Source organism: Octopus bimaculoides, chromosome 22 (assembly GCF_046866305.1).
Source record: "Octopus bimaculoides isolate indiv1 chromosome 22, ASM4686630v1, whole genome shotgun sequence".
NCBI classification, from domain to species: domain Eukaryota; kingdom Metazoa; phylum Mollusca; class Cephalopoda; order Octopoda; family Octopodidae; genus Octopus; species Octopus bimaculoides.
The window spans coordinates 22,301,338-22,323,763 of record NC_142949.1 but is presented as its reverse complement, the minus strand read 5'-3'; the positions used below and the strand labels follow the sequence as shown (position 1 = coordinate 22,323,763).

Genomic DNA, 22,426 nt, shown 5'->3' with positions numbered 1-22,426 from the left:
AGGGCTCTGTGACTAACAATAGAAGTAAGCTATGTAATATTTCTAATAGTGTGTGACTCTACATGCTATAGTATTTTTGATAAAGTATGACTCTCTTACTCTTTACTCTCTTTTACTTGTTTCAGTCTTTTGACTGTGGCCATGCTGGAGCACCGCCTTTAGTCGAGCAAATCGACCCCAGGACTTATTCTTTGGAAGCTTAGTACTTATTCTATCGGTCTCTTTTGCCGAACTGCTAAGTTACGGGGACATAAACACACCAGCATCGGTTGTCAAGCAATGTTGGGGGGACAAACAAACACATACACATATATATACATATATACGACAGGCTTCTTTCAGTTTCCGTCTACCAAATCCACTCACAAGGCTTTGGTCGGCCCAAGGCTATAGTAGAAGACACTTGCCCAAGATGCCACGCAGTGGGACTGAACCCGGGACCATGTGGTTGATAAGCAAGCTACTTACCACACAGCCACTCCTATGCATATAGTAAACTATGTATGCATATCCAGTCTGCTGTGGTAGTCAAAGAGGATTGTTGTGGTGGTTTAACCTCACACCAGCCATCATAAAGCAAACCTGTGTATGGTTAAAGACATTCTAGCTTTGACTATGCTGTCTTTTCCCTTACACACATCTCACCACATTACTGAATATGCCCTTCTTTTAAGAGACTGCAGGGTTGGGTTCTAACCCTGCAGTCTCATATTTTCTCAGTGAGGTTTTTAAAAAGTGTATCTTTTATCTTTTACTTGTTTCGGTCATTAAGACTCTGGCCATGCTGGGGAACTGCCTTGAAGGGTTTTAGTCAAACAATTCAACTCCAGGACTTATTTTTTAAAGCCTAGTACTTATTCTATCAGTTGCATTTGCCAAACTGCTAATTCAGCTGCCATTTCCGGCTGGTTTCATGACCCAGTACATATACCTACATTGGTTTGTTAATATGTAGATAGGTTAAAGCGGCGAGCTGGCAGAGACGTTAGCACACCAGGCGAAACGCTTATCAGTATTTCAACTGTCTTTACATTCTGAGTTCAAATTCTGCCGAGGTCGACTTGCCTTTCATCCTTTCGGGGGTCAATAGATTAAGTACCAGTCACATACTGGAGTCGATCTAACTAACTGGCTCCCTCCCCGAAAAATTTCAGGCCTTGTTCCTTGTGTAGAAAAGAATATGTAGATAGGTTTTGAAAGGCTGTTTCAACACAACACAAATATGTATACATAACCAACAGTGTATGACTTGAGTAATTAATGGTTGTTTTGTCCTATTACGACTGTGGGAACTTCATTATTAATGTAGAAATAAATATTTCTTTCATTTAGTATAATAAACACTGTAACACTAATTAACGATCTGCCTAACCTTTGTTGCCATAGCCCTTTCTCTGAACAATGTAACTGATACATGTGTGTATCTTATGCTTTATAAATAATATGTATGTATGTATGAATGTATGTACGTCTGTGCCTATCACTCAGCACAGATGTTGTGTATTTATAAAATAATACAAGTTAACTTACTGTTTGAGTTGTCATTTGTTTTGTAGTCAAGATTTTCTTGTTTCCAAGTGGAATAAAAAATCATTTTATTTTTTAAAACTTGCTTCTCCTCTGTGTGTGTGTGTGTGTGTGTGTGTGTGTGCGCATGCATGCATGCATATTAACAGCTGACTGTCTACATCAGAAAAGATCACATAGTGAAGTTTGAGTTTGGATATATTATTTAATTCATTTTGCCATAAGAAAAATAGGAATTTGGTCCCTCTTCCTTTCATAGTATACAAACTTCAAAACAACACACACATGCTCACACAGAGTTCATATTTTCTCAGTAAGACTTTTAAAAAGTGTGGGTATCTTTTATCTTTTACTTGTTTGTCATTTGACTCTGGCCATGCTAAGGCACTAACTTGAAGGATTTTAGACGAACGATTCAATGCCAGGACTTATTTTTTAAAGCCTAGTACTTAATCTATCAGTCATATATATGATGGGCTTCTTTCAGTTTCCATCTACCAGATTCACTCACACGGCTTTGGTTGACCTGAGGCTATAGAAAAGACACTTGTCCAAGGTGCCATGCAGTGAGACTGAACCTGGAAATATATGATTGAGAAGTAAGCTTCTTACCACACAGCCATGCCTACATGTATATCTCTGTTAAATTTACTTCCTTGTAGCAGAGATACCCGTTGTTGCTCGGGATTAAAATGGTATAGTTTTTTATTGTTTTACTTGTTTAAGTAATGTGACTGCGGCCATGCTGGAGCACCGCCTTTAGTCGAAGAAATTGACTCTGGGATTTATTCTTTGTAAGCCTAGTACTTATTCTATCGGTGTGTTTTGCCAAACAACTAAGTTATGGGGGATGTAAACACAGCAACATCAGTTGTCAAGCAATGGTGGCATACAAACACACACACACACAAATATACACATATATATGACAGTTTTCTTTCAGTTACCATGTACAAAATCCATTCACAAGCTACATTGGCCCAGGGAGGATTACAATCCCAGAACCTAAATCAGTGTGGGTCCTAGGTATCAACATGAGTGATGATACCTCTTTCCAAGTGCACATTACCAAGATGGTGACAGAGTGCAGACAGCTGGCTGGATGGATCATGAGAACCTTCAAAACCAGAGAGAAAGAAACCATGATGGTCCTCTGGAAGACATTCGTCCTCAGCTGCCTGGACTACTGCTCCCAGCTATGGTCACCCCACAGTATAAAATTAACAGTGGACCTTGAAGCAATCCAGCGAAGCTTCACAAAGAAGGTTGTCTCATTGCAACAGCTCAGCTACTGGGAAAAGCTGAAAGAGCTAAAATTATACTCTCTGAAGCAAAGGCGGGAGAAATATGCAGTAATATATATCTGGAAGATCTTGGAAGGGATTGTGCCAAATTTTGGCATTGAAAGCTACACAAATGCCAGGACAGGTCGACACTGCATCGTGCCAAAGATCCCAGCAATGCTGTTGCACTTCAGATACATATTTGTATCTGTACAGATATACATGCATATATATATACATATATATATTTGTATCTGTACAGATATACATGACACATGTATACATTCACACATACATGCACACACCCACATCTACATGTACACATACATGCATATATGGGTACAGGACATCAAAAAAACGCTATGCATGTATATATGCAATGTGAGATAATGGTTTCACTATCAATAGTGAAACTACTATCTCACATTACAATAGAGATGTTATTGTTTCACTTTTGACATGTAATACTGAAACAGTTTAAGAGATTGCTCTGGGCTCACATTAGGCAAGAAGTTGAAAATTCTTTTGGTCCATGACACTCCATGGATTCTAAATAGTGCATATGTAAAATTTGAATGAAATCGGTTGGGTAGTTCTCGAGTTTTAGTGATGCACACATACAGACACATAGACAAACAGACATTCTCAGTTTCATATATATAAATGTCTTTACAGTATATTTTTCTCTCATGTATGTACACACACACACACACATGCACCCAAACAAATATGTAATTCAATATGTGTCAAGATTGGGGGCGGTAGAGAATGTGTTTAATTCTGTCACGGTACATGTAACTTATGTTGTGTGACACTAAACGTTTATATAATCTTTATTGTGACCGTAAGTTTGAGTCAGTGATGTATATAACATTGCAGTTGTTGTGCTGGCATAGATTGTGGGGTGTATAGCTATGACAGCGATAAAATTGAAGGAGGCAATGGACGAGATAATTATTGCAGTGATAATGATGCTGTTTGATGGAAGAGTTGTGGTAGTAGGGTAATGATTACAGTAGAAGTAGTGGTGGTGGTCTTTGTGGAGTAACAGAGGTTGGGATGGTAGTTTGTATTGTGCAATGGTCCTGAGAGTAGCCATTATAATGGCGTAACTTTGTGGTGGTGATAGAGGTTACTTATATACTGGTGGTGGGGGTGTTTTAATTGATGGTGATAACAAATGGGTCTGTAATTGATCTGATGTTACATTCCTGGCAAGCATATTGATTATTTCTTTCTGTATTTTCATTTGAATATTATTAGGGCTCATAGAATAACAACAGCAACTTTTCATTCGACCAGAATATATGAAGACAACACTGCAAGGGTGAGGTAGGAACTGTCTGAACTAGTTAATCGATTCAACATCTCATTTGAACAAGCCTGCTCTGTCTCTTTACAGAGCTGGTGGATGAAGGGTTTTGGCACAAGGCCAGCTCGTGTATATCCATAGGAACATAAAGAGTAAAGACCCCTTTGGTCATGAATGACCATAGGATTGCATCTAGAAAGTTACCCTCCGAAGCACTAGTCCAGGCAAGGTTGTTTATGGAAGACCAGCAGTTGCCCATGCATACCAGCCTCCTCTCTCCATGCCACTGATGTTATCCAAGGGATAAGGCAAAGGCCGATACAGCTTAGCACCAGTGATGTCACAACTCATTTCTACGACTGAGTGAACTGGAACAACATGAAATAAAGTGTCTTGCTCAAGAACACAACATACAGTCCAGGAATCAAACTCACTACAACATGATTTTAAGCCTGACACTCTAACCACTGAACCATGCACCTTCACACAAGAACATATTGTTGTTGAATATGTGCTTAACCCTTCAGCCTTGTTCTGCAAAACACATGCAATGTGAATACATGTCTACAGTCTATTTCATTCAATCTCTTTATCTTTATCCTTTTTTCTTCTCTTGCAGGCTCCTCAGTGTGAACATGCATTCTGTTCTGTGTGTATCCACGAGTGGTTGACCAGACAGCCTACATGTCCTGTAGATCGTAACCCCATCACACCCAATCAATTGAAGTGCGTCCCCCGCATCCTACGTAACTTGCTGTCTCGACTGACCATAAGCTGTGAGAACGCCAACTACGGTTGCACAGCAATACTAAATCTGGACATGTTGCAGACACACCTCCAAGAGTGTGAACACAACCCAAAGAAACCAGTCCACTGCGAAGCTGGATGTGGACTTGTGGTGCCCATGGATGAATTCAAAGTGAGTATTTAAAAAGGTTTTTTTTTTTGTATTTCTTTTGCTGGTTTCAGCTTTGCTGGGACACTGACCTTCTAGTTGATTTTAGCAAACTCCACAGGTACTTATTTTATCAATCTCTATTTATTGATTGGCTAAGTCCACCTGGCTTAGAGTGTCAGGCTCACAATCATGAGGTAGTGAGTTTGATTCCCAGACCGGGCTGTGTATTGTGTTCATGAGGAAGACACTTTATTTCACTTCATTTCACTCCAGTTCACTCAGCTATAGAAATGAGTTGCGACATCACTGGAGCCAAGTTGTATCAGCCTTTGCCTTTCCCTTGGATAACATCAGTGGCATGGAGAGGGGAGGCTGGTATGCATGGGCAACTACTGGTCTTCTATAAACAACCTTGCCTGAACTTATGCTTCGGAGGGGAACTTTCTAGGTGCAACCCCATGGTCATTCATGACTGAAGGGGGTCTTTACCCTAAGTCCACCTATGAAAGATAACTTAGCAAACTAAATGCCACAAACTGTATCAATATTTTAACATCCACTTTTCCATGCTTGCATGGGTCAGTTGGAGATCACTGAGGCAGATTTTCTATGGCCAGATGCCCTTCTTGTCACCAATCTTCACCCATTTCCAGGCAGGATAGTATTTCGCCATTGTTTTCACAGAATCATCATCATCATTATACAGCCATTTTCCATGCTAGCATGTATTAGACAGTTTGGCAGGAGCTGGCTAAGCAGAAGACTGCACCAAATTTCACTGTCTGTTTCGGCATGGTTTTTACAGTTGAATGACCTTCCTAACACCAACTGCCCCACAGAATGGAAATAAATGATACTGCTCATGTGACAGTAACACAACTATCTGAAAATGTCATCGCAAGGTGACCTGAACATGCATATACACAAAGTGGCAGATTGGGTCTAAAACTATTGGTTACCAGGAGACTAAGGGGGCCCACCCTCAACTACAATGCTATCATTTATTTATTTATTTTGGTAAAAGGATTCTTTTCAACTGTCTACAAACACAGCCAGGCTGAAATAATGCATTCTTCCAGGAGTGAATAAAAAATTCTCAGACTTTAGGGGATGGGCCCCTTACATGCTAATATGGGCCCCCATATATGGATTCTAATGGCACAGTGGCCCACCCACTTGCCATCGGGCAAGCTGGCAACCTGGCTAGTCCACCACTGCACACACACACACAAAATGAGCTTCTATCCAGTTCCCATCCCCCAAATCCACTCACAGCTTTGGTCAGCCTGAGACCATAGTAAAAGACATGCTGTGGGATTGAATCCAAAACCATGTGATCAGGAAACAAACTTCCTAACCACACAACCATGCCTGCACTCACTATGTGTATGTGGGTTTTCTGCATGTCTTCACATTGATATTGTTTGAGCAATGGTGCAGCTTGGCCTTGGTCTTGTTGTCCTTAACAATACACCCCATAGCTCAGCTGTTTTAACCCTTTCAACAAGTGAAAACAAAGAGAGTAAAAAGTACCTTATTTGAAAAGTAAGGGTTAAGAACAGGAAGGTCAGAGATTTGCTGGAAGGGGTGGTTGATTAAATCAGTTCCAATACTTGACTGATACTTTATCTTATCAGCCCAGAAAGGATGAAGAGGCAAAGTTGACTCCAGTGGAATTTGAACTCAGAATGTAAAGGATCAGAACAAATATTGAATTCAAATTTTGGCACAAGGCCAGCAAGTTCAAGGGAGGAATATAGTCAATTACATCAACCCCCAGTGTTCAACTGGTACTTATTTTATTGACCCCGAAAAGATGAAAGGAAAATTCGACCTTGGCAGAATTTGAACTCAAATTTCAGAAATACAATGGTAACAATAAAATGAAAACATGGGGCCTTAGAAAGCGGAAAAGATTATAAACACGATTTCAATTTACCGAGCTCCAAGTTTCCATGACTTTAGAGTATGGTGGCCATAATAATAATAATAGCACCCTAGTCATAACACCTACATGAACTTCTAACTTGTCTCTTGAAGTCTCTGGGTGAGACTTGTGCAAATCAACTTGCACAAAAGCCTAACATTTGATAATAATAAAACAGATTTTGATTTAGGCACAAGGCCAATACTCTTGAGAGAAGAGGGTTAGTGAATACCATTCACCCTAGTACTTTACTGGTACTTCATTTTATTGACCCCCAAAGGGTGAAAGGCAAAGTTGACCTTGGCAATATCTGATCTCTTAATATAAAGAATCCAAAGAAATATACAATGTGTTTTGGCTGATATACAAATGATTCTGTAACCTTATTAAAGCTTGTTGCCTTAATAATAACTAGCTGGACCTGTGAAAACTTCACAGTAAACATAAAAAATGTAAACATCTGCAAATTGTGTGCTGGTACCATGAGAAATGTTTCTATATTATGACACAGACTATAGAAAGAAGTGGTAAAACTGATAACTATATAATCCAACCAAAATATCTCAGTTATACAAACGTAAACAGAATTACTATTTAGCCTCAAAATACATCGTACATATTCAGGGAGCCCTCTTGGTTTAGTGGTATGGAATGTTCTTCTGATATTCTTTTATTCTTTTACCTGTTTCAGCCATTTGATGGTAGTCATGCTGGAGTACTGTCCTTCAGTCAAAGAAATCGTCCCCTGGATTTATTCCCTGTAAGCCTGGTGCTTATTCTATCAGTCACTTCTGCAAATACCGCTAAGTTACAGGGACACAAACACTCCAGCATCAGTTGTCAAGCAATGGTAGTGGGAGGACACACACACACACACACACACACACACACACACACACACACACACACACACACACACACACACACACACACACACATATATATATACGATGGGCTTCTTTCAGTTTCCATCTATGAAATCCAACCACAAGGCTTTGGTCAGCCCAAGGCTGTAGTAGAAGACACTCTGTAAAGTATAAAGTTGAATTTCGTGTAGCCATCAGTTGGCAATTTTCTCCCCCACCCATTTTGTAGGGGTATTACCCAATTTTCTGGGCTCTTTTCACAGTTACACCCCATTTGAAATTTGCATTAGTTTTTTTTATGAAAAAAATGGAAGGGAGCAGGGCTTGTTCGTAGAGGGAACACTAAACATGCCTGATAAAAAGAAACATGGCCTTTCCCCCCAACTAAAAGACATGAGGATCTATCAAACAAGATGAATGAGTACCGGGGGTGGGAGAAAAGAAGAGAGAACTAACACTCGATCTTTCTAGAACTCCCAGAATGAAAACCTAAACACCTGAAAGACTTTCCTTCTTCGTTGTTAAAAGTAAAGAAGCTAAAAATAAGATCCATCGTATTTCAGTCTAATTGTCATTGTAAATGACTGAGGCCTTCATTGCTCCGTCTCTATCACTTCACTCTTTTTCTCTATGGTTAAGAGAGTGAAGGTGTGTGGCTCAGTGGTTAGGGATATTCGGCCTCTTGGGTCAGCCAAGATAGCTGACCCATTAACATGCTAGACACAATGCTTAGTGGCATTTCGTTCATTTTTACATTCTGAGATCAAACTTTGCCAAGGTCGACTTTGCCCTTCATCCTTTTAGGATCAATAAAATAAGTACCAGTCAAGTACCGGGATCAATGTAATCAACTCCTTCCTTCCCCCAAAAGCTGCTGGCCCTCAAAAACTCTGCCAATGTTTGAAGTCATTATTATTTGGTGGAATCTGAGTTCAAATTCCACCAAGGTTGACTTTGCCTTTCATCCTTTCGGGGTACCAGTCAAGCACCGGGCTCAAAGAAATCAATTTAGCCCTCTCCCGAAATTGCTGGCTCTGTGCCAAAATTTGAAACCATTATTATTATTATTATTATTATTAAGGCAGTAAGCTGTCAGAATCGTTAGTACATCAGATAAAATATTTAACAGTATTTTGTCTGTCTCTATATTCTGATTTCTAATTCCACAGGGGTCCAAATAAGTACCAGTTGAGCCCTGTGGTGGATGTAATCAACGAGTCTCCTCTTCTAATATTTTAGACCTTGGATTATTATCATCATCATTGTTTTGATTATTCTATTGAACTAAAATTATCAAATGATTTAAGTTTATTGTTTCAATGAGTTTGGCTGTTTTTAAATTTAAAAGATTTTCATGAATTTATATATTAATTGATTTATTTATACATTTATTTATTCTTGTTGATTCAATGATGTTTTGTTAGGACCATAATTGTGTTCGAGAACTGAGGAATTTGGTCCAACAACACCAACAGAAAATGTCCGAAATGCAAGTTGAGCTCATGGAACACAAATTACAACTGAAAGAACAGAAGCGAGAGATGCAGCAGCTAAAAGTAAGTCTTGAATTAAACTTACCGATGTCTTATTCCTTTCAGAATTTAAAACAATTTATAATAAATACATCTCTGCAACAGTAAGGAAGAAAGTCAAATATGTTACTTCTATATATATATATATATGTGTATGTGTCTGTCTGTATGTATGTATGTATGTATGTATGTATGCATGAAGGGATGCATGCTGTTTTCACCATTAGGGTCTCCAGTGACCTGCTGGAGTATCATAATGAAAAAGAAGGTGAAAAGGGCTGGAACAAGGACACAGCTTTGTTTCACACCATTGCTAATAGGGAAGAGATTGTTGTTATACCTGATCTAGCCCTGCTGGTTTTCATGCAGCTGGAGAATCATATTGAGGAATTTAAGGGGATATCCAAGATGCTCCATGATTTGCCATAGACCTTTTCTGCTCACAGTGTTGAATGCTTTGGTGAGGTCAACAAAGGTGATGCAAAGTCCTTTGTTTTCGTCTTAGCACTTCTTTTGAAGCTGTCTGAGAACAAAAACTGTGTCAGTGGTGCTCCTCTTTGCTCTGAAGCGCCACAGGGGTTCTGGGAGGTTTTCTTCTGCAATGGTGAGCATTAGTCAGTTGAGGAGTAAATACTCTGGCAAGGATTTTGCCTACAATGGAGGGCAAAGTAATCCCCTTGTAGTTGGAGCTGTCAAGTTTTTTCCCCCTTGTTCTTACACATGGTGATGATGACAGCATCACGGAAATCTTGTGGTAACTTTACCCTGCTGTCTACAGCAGATGAAAAGCTCACAGAGTTTGGGGTACACTGCTGTGTCACCAGCCTTCTGTGTCTGTGATTGGATTTCATCCACTCCTGCTGCCTTTCCACTTTTTAGTTGCTCTATTGCTCTGGTCATCTCTGAGGAAATCTCATCTGGCTCTAACTTCAAAAGCTGCTCTAGAATATGAATCACTTCTAACTCTTGGACTGAGTGGTTGCCACTGTAGAGAGTTTGAAAGTGCTCTGACCACCAGGTTCAAGTTGGAGGCCTCTCGTCTGCACTGTGCATGCAACCATAAACAGCTTTTAGAGTTTCATGAAACTTATTTTTTGCCAGTATTCCAAAGATTGAAAACTGTTGGGTTGTAAGGAATAGAAGAGCAACTGTGCAAATGTGTTTCAACTGTATGAAAGTGTTTAGAGTGAGGCCTATACAAATCTGGTAACAAGCCATGACTATATGTGAGATGCAAGCTCCATTTTAAACTGTTAATGATTTTAAGTAATTAGTGCTAAATACTGCATTTTTAAAAAATCTGTTAAAGGGCCTCAGACTGGTGGATGGGAAGGAGGGAGGGGGGTATCCTTCAAATGGAAACCTGGCCTGAACGCTTGAAACAAATATAGACTTTGTTAAAGGAACCCAAGGCGCCAAAAGGTGGTATTAAATTATTCTGTTATCCAGGGAAGCCATGGATGCAAAGGGTCAGAACAAATATTGCAAGATGTTTTCACAGGTTCTTCAATCCATTGTCTTGGATTGAGACTTTTTTATTGACTTCAAAGGGATGAAAAGTAAAGCTAATCTAACAAGTCCACCAATTGGTTTGCACATGTACATGTAGTGTACTTAAATGAGTTACATATGTTCTTGTAGCGTATATGTAATTAAATGTAACAGAATACAACAAAACAAAAAAAATAAAGCAATTTATAAAAATAAGGCATTACTGAATAGTCCCTTTTTGAGGAGTAGGGCCCACAATTGTAGGCCCATATCAACTGACTCACCTGAATTCCCTGTTCTTTGGGCTCACAGAATTTTAGACCCATATCAGTGGACCTATGTGGATTCTCTCTGTTCTTGCCTGGTGTTTGATTGAATTTCGTTGAGTGCATCTGCTGTGTGGAGTTGAAAGCAAATGAGGCAATGAATGTAGAGATATTTATAGTGATCCAGAGGGGAAGGTGCATGACTCAGTGATTTAAGCATCAGGCTCACAATCATGAGGTAGTGAGTTTGATTCCTGGACCTAGCTGTGTGTTGTGTTCTTGAGCAAGACACTTATTTCATGTTGCTCCAGTTCACTCAGCTACAGAAATGAGTTGTGATGTCACTGGTGCCAAGCTATATTGGCCTTTGCCTTTCCCTGGGATAATATCGGTGGCATGGAATGGGGAGGCTGGTATTCATGGGCAACTGCTGGTCTTCTATAAACAACCTTGCCTGAACTTTTGCCTCAGAGGGTAACTTTCTAGATGCAATCCCATGGTCATTCATGATCAAAAGTGGTTTTTACTCTTCAGAAGTAGTAGGTAGCAGGGTTAGGGACCAGAAAGAACATCAAAACTTTAAGAGTTGGGAGAACTTGTAGCTATTTGATGTCTGAAGGCATCTGTTTCTTGTTTGGTGGCAATCTTACTGGGTTTTTTAGTGCTCCATTTAAAGTCTACCAATTAGTGGAAGCCTTGTCTTGAGCTGCAGCATGTGGACCCCTTGGTGAGATTTTGGAGTTTCAAGCTTTGATTGTGTGATGATATGGACATCCCTAGTGGGAGAGGGTGGGAATGAAGCATGTTTGTTTCAAGAAACAACTGGCATAAGACTGAAAATTGTCCAGCTGGTACTTTCAAGTTAGCTAAACTTGAGTTTAGCTAACTTGAAAGTATCAGAAAATTCAGGTATGACAGGAAGGTGTGAAGTATGATGTTTGGATGATCACACACACACACTGAAGCTAACAAAGGAGCCTGTATGTGGTTGCTCGACCTGTTAGAAACATCAGCCAAATCTCGCTTAAATTATACTTTATCATCTGAAAGGGAAGGACACATTGAATAAGCAACTTTATTGAATCACAATTTAATTACAAAGAAACGGAAAGAGATAAAAAGTGGAGGGATTAAGCAGCAGAAAGTGGGGATACAATTTGCCATACACCCCAGAACAAATAGTGTGCTCAACAGTGCCCTGCAGTCATGACCACAATGGTGTTGACATGGAAAATGGTCAACAACACTTGCTGCACCAAGCACTCCACCTCACGGGGATCATTTCTCAGATAGGCCACCATTATCCCAATTTTGAAGAGGAAATACTACTAAGACATAATGGGTCATGATTGAACTGGAGAACTAAAAACAATAACAACATACACAGACCTTATGAGTGTCTAAACAACAACTAGATACTTGTTTACTAGTTTTCATTTTTGTTTAATTCATACTGACACAGCTCAATCAATCATTGATTAATTCTAAAGGCTCTCTATTCCCAGGAAACCTCTTCAAATTGAAATTGATTTCAACATTATGTTTTTTAGTTTCATTTTCCTTTCAATTTAAATTCACCTTAAACCTTTTGTTATCATATTTCTGTTGAAATACACTGTTTTTCTTAAATTAATTTTGAAAATAATGAAGACAACAGTAAAATATATTTTGTCATTAAGATGTTATTTGGAACAAATCAGCATGAAATTAAAATAAGTTTTAATTTAGATTGGTGGGAGGTAACCATGTGTCTACAGCAAGGCACCTGTTTCCATCTCTCTGTCACAACCTAACCATTCATCATCTGACACAAGATCACCTCCTCCAATGTTCCCTCCCCTCCCAAAGGATTCTTTGTCTTGGAAGTTACTTAGTGACCCTGCCAGTGCAGGTGACACTTAAAAAGCATCCAGTCCACCCTGTAAAGTGGTTAGCATTTGAAAGGGCATCCAGCTGTAAAAACTATTCTAAAACTGACCTTGCCTGTGCTGGTGTCACGTAAAAAGTAAGGGGTGGTTGATGTTAGGAAGGGCATCCAGCCATAAAAACTATGCCAAAACAGACAGAGAAATGTGGAGCGGTTTTCTGACTGGCCAGCTCCTGTTAAACCGTCCAACCCATGCCTGCATGGACAGAAGACATTAAATGATGATGTTGATCACTTTAAAGCAGGAAGTTTGTACTATGAAACCAGGAAAAGCCTCAAGCAGTTTGGTGTTTGAACGATTAATCTTAACTGATGTCTTGCTCTGCACTGTCCATAAATCATATGTTAGCCATTTTGTGCTTTGTCTCTGGGAGAGGTGTGTAACTTTACTAGCTTTGTGCCTCACTAACAATGGGTTCTACTGCATGGCACCTTGGGTGAGTGTCTTCTACTATAGCCCTGGGCCAACCCAAGCCTTGTGACTGAATTTGGTAAATAGAAATTAAAAGAAGCCCAGCATGTATACCATCATCAGTTGTAATTCATATCTTAGTTGTAGACCTGTAGCTATTGATTGAGACTCTTCATCTTGATGAGTGCAAGGAGTAGAGAACTCATTGTTCAAGCCACAGATGGCCTTCATGTGATTTTATTCTGGGTGAACCATGTGTTGGTCACAAGGTCCATACACTTGGTAACCCACCTTTGCCAGCAGCACCATTGGGATTGGTGACATGCTGGATTTGGTTAGGATGGTTGCAGTGGGCTGCCAGATGTCATTGACATAATCAAAATCCACCTTGTTCATGCTAGTCTGCATGGCAGCAGTGGTTTTATATCAGTTTCTTTCTCCTAGACAAACTGTGTGTTACTGTCTTTTTCTTTTGAAATCAAATGATAATTGTAAATGAGTGTTACTGTTCTACAAGCTTTGATCTTCATTCCAATTTTCCATGGAAACATGTCTGGTCATGGGGAAACATCACAGGTGAATGTTGACAATAGGAAAGGCGTTCACCTATAGAAAATCCACCTCAACAAATTCCATTGAACCCTTATGAGCATGGAAACTGGAAAAGTAGACATAATGATACAGCTGTAAAACAATTGCTTCACCAAAATCTGTTCCTACTGGGCTACTTTGGGGGAGGGGGAATTTTTTTTTTTAAATGGAAAAAGAATGCAGGAAAATAAGAGTAGAAAATGTGATTTTGATGATGATCTTTTTAATAATCTTGTTGTTGCCAATAAAACGTCACTCTTTTCTAACCCTTTTGGATACCAACACACCTGAGACCACTTCTGGTTCTATGATACAAACCTCCTGTTTCAAAATGATCTGAATTAAAAAACCTTTCATTAAAATTTCATATTAATTTATGCTCCAAATTCCAACTTAGTAATGACTCTAGCTTAGTAATGACTCAATGAATTCTTCATTATTTAAAAAATTCTTTGAATCAAAGGCAATATATTTCAAAGGAAATATTGTAATGAAAGATTAAGGTGATGCTAATTGATTTGTAAATACGATATGGTACCTGTAGTGACGTTTTTAAATTAATATAAACATTAATCAATATAATGGATGATCACTGTCTCTTTTAATCACCTCACCTATTTCTTAACTGTTTTGTAACACAATGCTTTTGTTTAATTTAGTTTTGCAAATAATGAAGAATTTAGTAAAATAAATCATTAATAAACTGGTGTTCAGAACATAAATTAACATGAAACTTTGATGGAAAGTTTTAATGTAGATCCCTTTAAAACAGTAATTTGCATCATAGAACAAGGGGCAGCTTTCAAACAGGTTGGTATCAAAAGGGGTTAACCTCTCTTGAAACCATCTTTATTGAAACCTTATCTGTTGATTCAATTACTGTTCAGTTCTTGCTACCAACACTATCCAACATGTACAACCCATAACTCTCCTTGTAGGAATACATGCGCTGTATGAGGGTTTCAAACCCCCGGATTAGAGAGATGCAGTCAGAAATGGAAAATGCAGATGTTGTTAGGTAAGTAATACATTAACGCAGACATCTTCCACATTGTAGAAGCATTGCACTGCTGCAAATTTTGCCTTAATCTGAAATTCTATAACATGAAATCTGTTTTTCTGTTGATTTGCATTGTGTATGGAAAAGAGTTACTTGTATCATGATGATTCACACTAGGTGTCAAAATGCCAACACTATGAGTGCTACTCAATGCTCTGTGAACACTGTAAAGGCTGTGAGATGTCATAGGAACAGCTACAACAGAGACAATGAAGCTGTGGCCAGTAGGAAGGGACACAGTAGGCATTCTAATTGCGTCTGCAGTTAGAATTCATCAAACAGCTGCAGGACAAGGTGATGGTAGATTTGAGCAAGGGAATCCAGGATCTGACAAGAGAGGTGGGTGTTAGAGTTGCCACCAAGATACTGGCTCTGAATTTGGACCTTCACTGCCACTTGTACAAGGGGTGCAAGGGATAAATTCTGACAGTCAAGGCTAAAGACAATGAAGCCGCTTAACGAAGGCAAAGAAGCTAAGACATCCTGTTGAGCTGGGGGATGATTTGGTTCTTCTCAGATGAAAATAACTTCTAGCAGAACCTGTTGCACAACACCCAGGACAGCACGTGACTTACCTACAATCCATGTGATGTCCCACATACCATGAAAACCAAGTTCTCCCAAACTGTGATTGTCTTTGGGTATACCTCCAGTGAAGGCTCTTTGAACGGAGCCTTAGGCTCAATTCAGATGGCTGTGTGAAGCTGCTGGAGACTGTGGTCAATCCCTGGCTGGAGAGGGTTGCTGCTGGAAGGCCATATGTGTAGCAGCAGCATTTGGTTCCTTGCCATACCTTCAGAAAAAGTCAGAAGTGGTTGTCAGAGAATTTCTGCGACTTCACCCACTACAATTTCTGACCCCCTGATTGTAATCCCATGGGTTACTATGTGTGGAGTATGGTTGAGAAAAATACCAACCACTCTGATTGCAATACCAAGGCTGACTTGATGGCCAAGATCAAGGAGGTGCTCAAAGATCTTCCTAAGGACACACAGTATGGAATGCATGCACCAGGTTCCAGAGCTATCTTGAGACCATAATGGAAGCTGATCGTGGCTACTGTAAGTAAACTGTTATCTCCCAGCCATAATCTACTTGATGTGCTTTGGTTTTTTTTTTTAAATACTTTTACTTCTGCTTGGAAATTTAGCTTGAACAGCTTGTATGCGATAGGACATAAGACTACTGAATCTGTCAGCTAATTATCTGAGTATTATGCTGAATTGTATAAATGTAAAAATATTCTAATAAATTACTTCATCTTTAAGATTAATACTCTGAAAAATTATTACTGTATCAACAGCAGCTACTTCTCCCAGGTATTTTGACAATTAATTAACTTGTGGCATACTAATCAGCAGTGATTGAAATATAGGCATGTACAATCATATATTAAACTAGCCGTACCTGGCCCAAATACTGCACTAATTTTATGTTCAAACTGGTCAGATCTGGCCTCTCACACTTACACTATAATGTCATTAAAAAATAACACTCACATCATTGAGATATCGAAGCTGTGAGATAATGCAGGATTAATTTAATGCAAGATGAAGAAATAAGCATTACATTTGACAGAGTGATCTGAATGCTAAAGAGTTAACGTTCATATTCTTTCCTTTTTTGAGTATACATGAATGTGTTATATGGAATTGTGCACACATTTAATTAAGTGGTTTCTCAAAGCTACTTAATTTAAAAATTGTTAATTATCCTTTTTGATAATAACGATATTATCATAGAAATATAGAACATTTAATTTCAAGAACATTTACATAGTTTATTAGTATATTATATTAACCCTTTAGCAATTAAATCAGCCATATCTAGCCCAAATATGTTGCATGTTTTGTGTTCAAGCTGCCCCAATCTGGCCTCTCATACCTATCATACAATGTAATTCCAAACAAAACAATCACACCATTAAAATCTCAAAGCTATGAGATAATGTAAAATTAATTCAAAACTGTGGATATATAAGTATTATATTTAACAGAGAAATCTGAATGCTAAAAGGCTGATATTATAATATGTTATATATGAAATTATTGCATTATCTTTCATGTGAAATGGTTTACTATAACCTTCATCTAATTCGTAATTTCTTTGAATTATTTTTATGAAATTCTTCCCCTTTTCAAATTATTATGAGCACATGAAACAATGATGTATTTGTTCATTGTTAACATGTTCTTGGATGGGAAATGCTTTTGACTTGGATTTTGTTTTTGGAGAACAACTTCTCCCTTTAGACTAGTGATTCTTAAATGGGGTCCATATGACCCTCAAGGACCCACATAAGATTTTGTTGTTAAAGATTATGTGGAATAAATTAGTTATACTTCTACAATATACAAAATATTTTCACAAATTTTTTTTTTTATTAAATTTCTTATATTTAATTATACAAATATAATAAGATTTTTAAGACATCAAATGGCTATGAGGATCCACTTCAGTAAAATAGGAATCAAAGGGGTTCATAGGTAAAAAAAAAGGTTGAGAAACACTGCTTTAGACAATATATGTTGACAATACACACACTTCAGTGAGAGACACTGTTCACATCTCTGAAGCTAAAACAGAACAATTGTTTTAATAGAATTCAGCAAACAAAATATTTGCTGATACATTCTAAGACCTGTGTAGTTGACATTGCATTATCATGAGTAAGCAAAAACACAAGAATCAAAGCAATGATGTGTATATTCATTCCTAGCACATTCCAGCAGACTTGGATGTAAAAATTCGTTCTCTGTTGTTTTAAATTTTAGTAAAATTTTACTTTTTCTTTGTTCTCTCTTTAGATGGGTATCAAACCTTCAGAAAGCTCGTGTCACTCGATGGGGTGGTATGATTTCTACACCAGATACTGTATTACAGGCTGTCATCAAACGAGCCCTTATTGATAGTGGCTGTCCTCCACATATTGTTAATGAACTTATGGAAAATGCCCATGAGCGGCGCTGGCCTCGAGGGCTTGGTACCCTTGAGACACGACAGCTTAGTCGACGGCAGTATGAAAACTATGTAACAAAACGTATACCAGGTTAGTTCAGGTGCTTTTTTTTTTTTATTAATTTTCTTTTAGTCGCAAATATGCTCTTACTCTTCATTTCTTTGGAAAACAATGATAAGCCTTTCGAGAAGAAAGTTCCATTGTCTAATTTTATGTTTATTTTATTTTATTACTATTATCATGTGTGTGTGTGTGTGTGTATTGGTGTTAGAACAGTCTGGAGTGATAGAGATAAAACTGAAAGTAGAATCATGTTAGTAGGTTTATGACCTATGCACTCACACCCCTCCATGTAGACCCAGATTTAGTACTGCTAGCTAATAAGATAGTTGCCAACACAACAGGCTTGCCATGACACATTGGTGTGTTGTGATTTAAAAAAAATAATAATTCAAGCCTTTTAAAAAATTCATATTAATGCTTCGTCATCTTGAAAAATATTTTACCCATAATTTTGTTAAACATAAATATAATTAATAAAATAAGGTAAACAATATTTACCTTTTATTTTTCTGAATTTATAATCCTAAAACAATTTCTGGGGCCAGCTACTTACATTGAAATCTTATATTATAAAAGAAGTGAATCTCCGTCTGACTGTCCATTGCAGCATCTATTAGGGAGAGGGAAGAAAAGAGGAGGAATCGAAATATACATCACAATGTACTTTTAAAAGAAGTGGGGAGAAAAAGTTGAGAGAGAAATACACGAGAGAGAGAGTTTTTGAAAGTTAGATAGTCACCATAGTAACTAACAAGTTTTGATTTAAAACAGGAATTTTAGGTGCAAGTCTGTCAACACAATATAACACAATTAAAAAAAAAAGACTGTAATAGTTAGTTTTTTGTGGTTGTTTATGTCTGTATGTTTCTATGTCTTTCAATATATAGACAAAACAACACAAACTTTAAATAGAAGGGGAGGAGAAAAAGTTGTTGAGAGAGAAACACAGTAAGAGAGAGTGTGTGTGTGTGTAAAAGATAGGTAGGTAGTGTTGTCACCAAGTTTTGATTAAAAATGCAGGAATTTTAAATGCAAGACTTCAAAAACAGGCTATATGTGTATATATGATGCATATAGTGTTGCTTGTTTGTGTGTGTGTTTCCATGTCTTTCAACTTATAGACAATGCAACACAGACTTTAACAAAAGATTTTCACTTTGAACAATTTATGAAGATACATGCATGATTAACAAATATTTTTACCAACAGATTAGCAATGGGTTTCTTGCCTCCATTTGAAAGGTGTAGCAAATTCAACCAAATCAGAATTGAATATTTGGTGGGGGGGGGGGAATTTTAAGCATGATTGTGTGGTTAAGAAGTTTGCTTCTTGGCCACATGGGTATCAGTTTCAGTCTCACTACATGTTGCTTTGGGCTAGTGTTTTCTACAACTACCTTAAATCCACCATAAAGCCTTTTGAGTGGTTTTGGTGGATGGAAATTGAACGAAACCCATTGTGTGTGTGTGTGTGTGAGATCATCATTTAACGTCCCTTTTTACCATACTGCCATGGGTTGGACAGTTTGACATAAACTGACAAGCCAGTGGGTTGCACTGAGCTCCATTATCTGCTTTGGCATCAAGGTTTCTATAGCTGGATGTGCTTCCAAACACCAACTACTTCGCAGAGTGTACAGCATGCTTTTTTTTCATAGCACCAGCACTGGTGAGGTTAGCAAGTAACTCACAAGGCAAGATGCCTCGACTGAATGAGGTATAGTATTGAGGGACAGAAGTGTCTTGCTGAAGAGGTGAATACATGGCTTCACCTCTTGGAAAGATAGAGAGAGAGAGAGAGAGATGGGATAAAGGAACAGAAAAGGTAAATGGGTAAGTAAGTCCACTTGGGTGAAAATAGTACAATAGATGATCAGAGAATGGGATTGAGTCAGATGCAATGAATTTGGGGTGAGGATAAAGAGAAAGGAAATAGGAGTGGGTCAGAGAGGAGAAGGTGGCAAGGGACAGCGTAGTGAGGATATGATATAAAGTGTAGGGGGGGGATAAGTGATATCATTTACAGTGCCTAGGTGACTGGACACTGATTGAAGAATGGGTGTTAGAAGATGAGTTGTACCCATTAGAAAATATTACCTTAGAAATAGGTGAGGATTGGCAACAGGAGGGTCATCTAACCGTAGAAAAATCTGCCTCAGCAAATTCTATTGAACCCAAGCAAGTATGGAAAAGTGTACATTAAAACAACAACGATAATGATGATGACGATGAGTCTCCTGTTTACTGATACCATTTATTTTTGTGTTCTTGAAAGGAAAACAAGCTGTGGTGGTCATGTCATGTGAAAATGAACACATGCCGGAAGACTTAATACTGGAACCAGGTCTTGTAATGATCTTCGCGCATGGTGTGGAATGAGGTAAGGTCTTATTGTTCCGTTTGGTCATTCTTTCTTAGAATACAACAAATATTACTGAAACATTGATATGTTTATCGTGTGTAGAAATATTTTAAAGAATAAGTCTACTGGCCAGTTAATGCAAGCACGTTTTCAGCTGATGGAAAATAATACAAAAGGCACAGTTCTCATTGCATTTTAAGCAAAGAAAATCTTGGCTGGGTTTTGTGCGTAGATTATAAACAATGAAGTATAATCTGGTGTGGAGGCGCAATGGCCCAGTGGTTAGGCAGCGGACTCGCGGTCATAGGATCGCGGTTTAGATTCCCAGACCGGGCGTTGTGAGTGTTTATTGAGCGAAAACACCTAAAGCTCCACGAGGCTCCGGCAGGGGATGGTGGCGAACCCTGCTGTATTCTTTCACCACAACTTTCTCTCACTCTTACTTCCTGTTTCTGTTGTGCCTGTAATTCAAAGGGTCAGCCTTGTCATACTGTGTCATGCTGAATATCCCCGAGAACTACGTTAAGGGTACACGTGTCTGTGGAGTGCTCAGCCACTTGCACGTTAATTTCACGAGCAGGCTGTTCCGTTGATCGGATCAACTGGAACCCTCGACGTCGTAAGTGACGGAGTGCCAACAACAACAATAATCTGGTATTGAATTTTGGCACAAGGTCAAGAATTTCAGGGGAAGGGGGAAGTCAATTACATCAACCTCAGCATTCAATTCGTTATTTTATTGACCCCAAAAGGATGAAAAGCAAAGTTGACCTCAGTGGAATTTGAACTAAGAATGTGAATACAGACAAAATGCCACAAAGCATTTTTGCATTTTGCCTGGTGTGCTAACGATTCTGCCAGCAATAAAAACAGACACTGCACCTTTAGCATTAAGTAATATCCTGACTTGTATATGCAGATATCTGTATCTGTAAATGCTTGAACATTGTCAATGAGTGTCATCTGTTAATCTCATAATCAATTCGCATGTATAAAGAGATGCATAAACTTGCATATGAACATAGCAGAAAATAAAACTATGAACTGCAATATAAAGTTAATTTCAACTAGTAGCTATGGGTATTTATATGAAGCACCTGAATAAATACCTAAGTTTGGACCATAACCACATGCTAAAGGTTGGTCCAATGACTAAGGTCAAGCAGTAGTGACCTTATAGTTGAGTGGTGCTGTAGAAATAGTCGCCCACATCAAAGTACTTGGAACTAAATCATTCTGGCCTGATATTACATTAGAGCTGTTAAATCACATCAAGGTTCAAAAAAAAAAAAGAGGGCAATAGTTAAAAAAAACTTGAGAAATGCTGCATTGGAATCTGCTACTAACAGCTAATAATCCTTTCTACTTTAGGCACAAGGCCCGAAATTTTGGGGGAAGGGGCCAGTTGATTAGATCGACCCTAGTACGCAACCGGTACTTAATATATCGACCCCGAAAGGATGAAAGTAAAAACAGATGAAATACTGCTAAGCATTTTGCCCGGCATGCTAACGTTTCTGCCAGCTTGCTACCTTACTAACAGCTAATATTGAGAAAAGAAATTAAAATGAGCTAAGGGATGTAACTCGAATGGACCAATGGGGATAATGTAATGCCGTTTTCAAAAAACTCTTAATTGGAATTTCCCCCTTTGGAGAAAGGAGTGAAAAACGTAGCAGCAAGGGGAAATAACTTCAGGAAACTGAAAATGAATTTCTCAAAATTACATTACTGAGGCAAGGGTCATGTCTTTGCTTGCAGGTATGGGACAACTATGAACATGTTGTTTCCATGCTATTAGATCTCATCAGTATAGTACAATCTAACAAAGCTACAGATTTTTATGGCTAATGAGAGATTGGCTAAGAATTTCTTGAAAATATTTTGCTATTAGATGACTTCTCAGCAACTAATCAACAACTTTTGATAAATTGTCTTTCACTTTTAGAC

General features: G+C 38.4%; 1 protein-coding gene across 5 annotated transcripts in view; it reads left to right on the top strand.

Annotated features, from left to right (window-relative positions):
* LOC106872239 (E3 ubiquitin-protein ligase NRDP1) overlaps positions 1–22,426 on the top strand; it is a 244,995-nt gene that overhangs the window by 211,134 nt on the left and 11,435 nt on the right. For all 5 annotated transcript variants that reach the window (XM_089339819.1, XM_052975810.2, XM_052975812.2 and 2 more), the window contains 5 exons: positions 4,742–5,041; positions 9,238–9,369; positions 14,971–15,050; positions 17,900–18,141; positions 20,390–20,494. In XM_089339819.1, the coding sequence (XP_089195945.1) occupies positions 4,742–5,041; positions 9,238–9,369; positions 14,971–15,050; positions 17,900–18,141; positions 20,390–20,493 (858 nt within the window). In that variant the 3' untranslated portion in view covers position 20,494. The remainder of the gene's footprint in view (positions 1–4,741; positions 5,042–9,237; positions 9,370–14,970; positions 15,051–17,899; positions 18,142–20,389; positions 20,495–22,426) is intronic.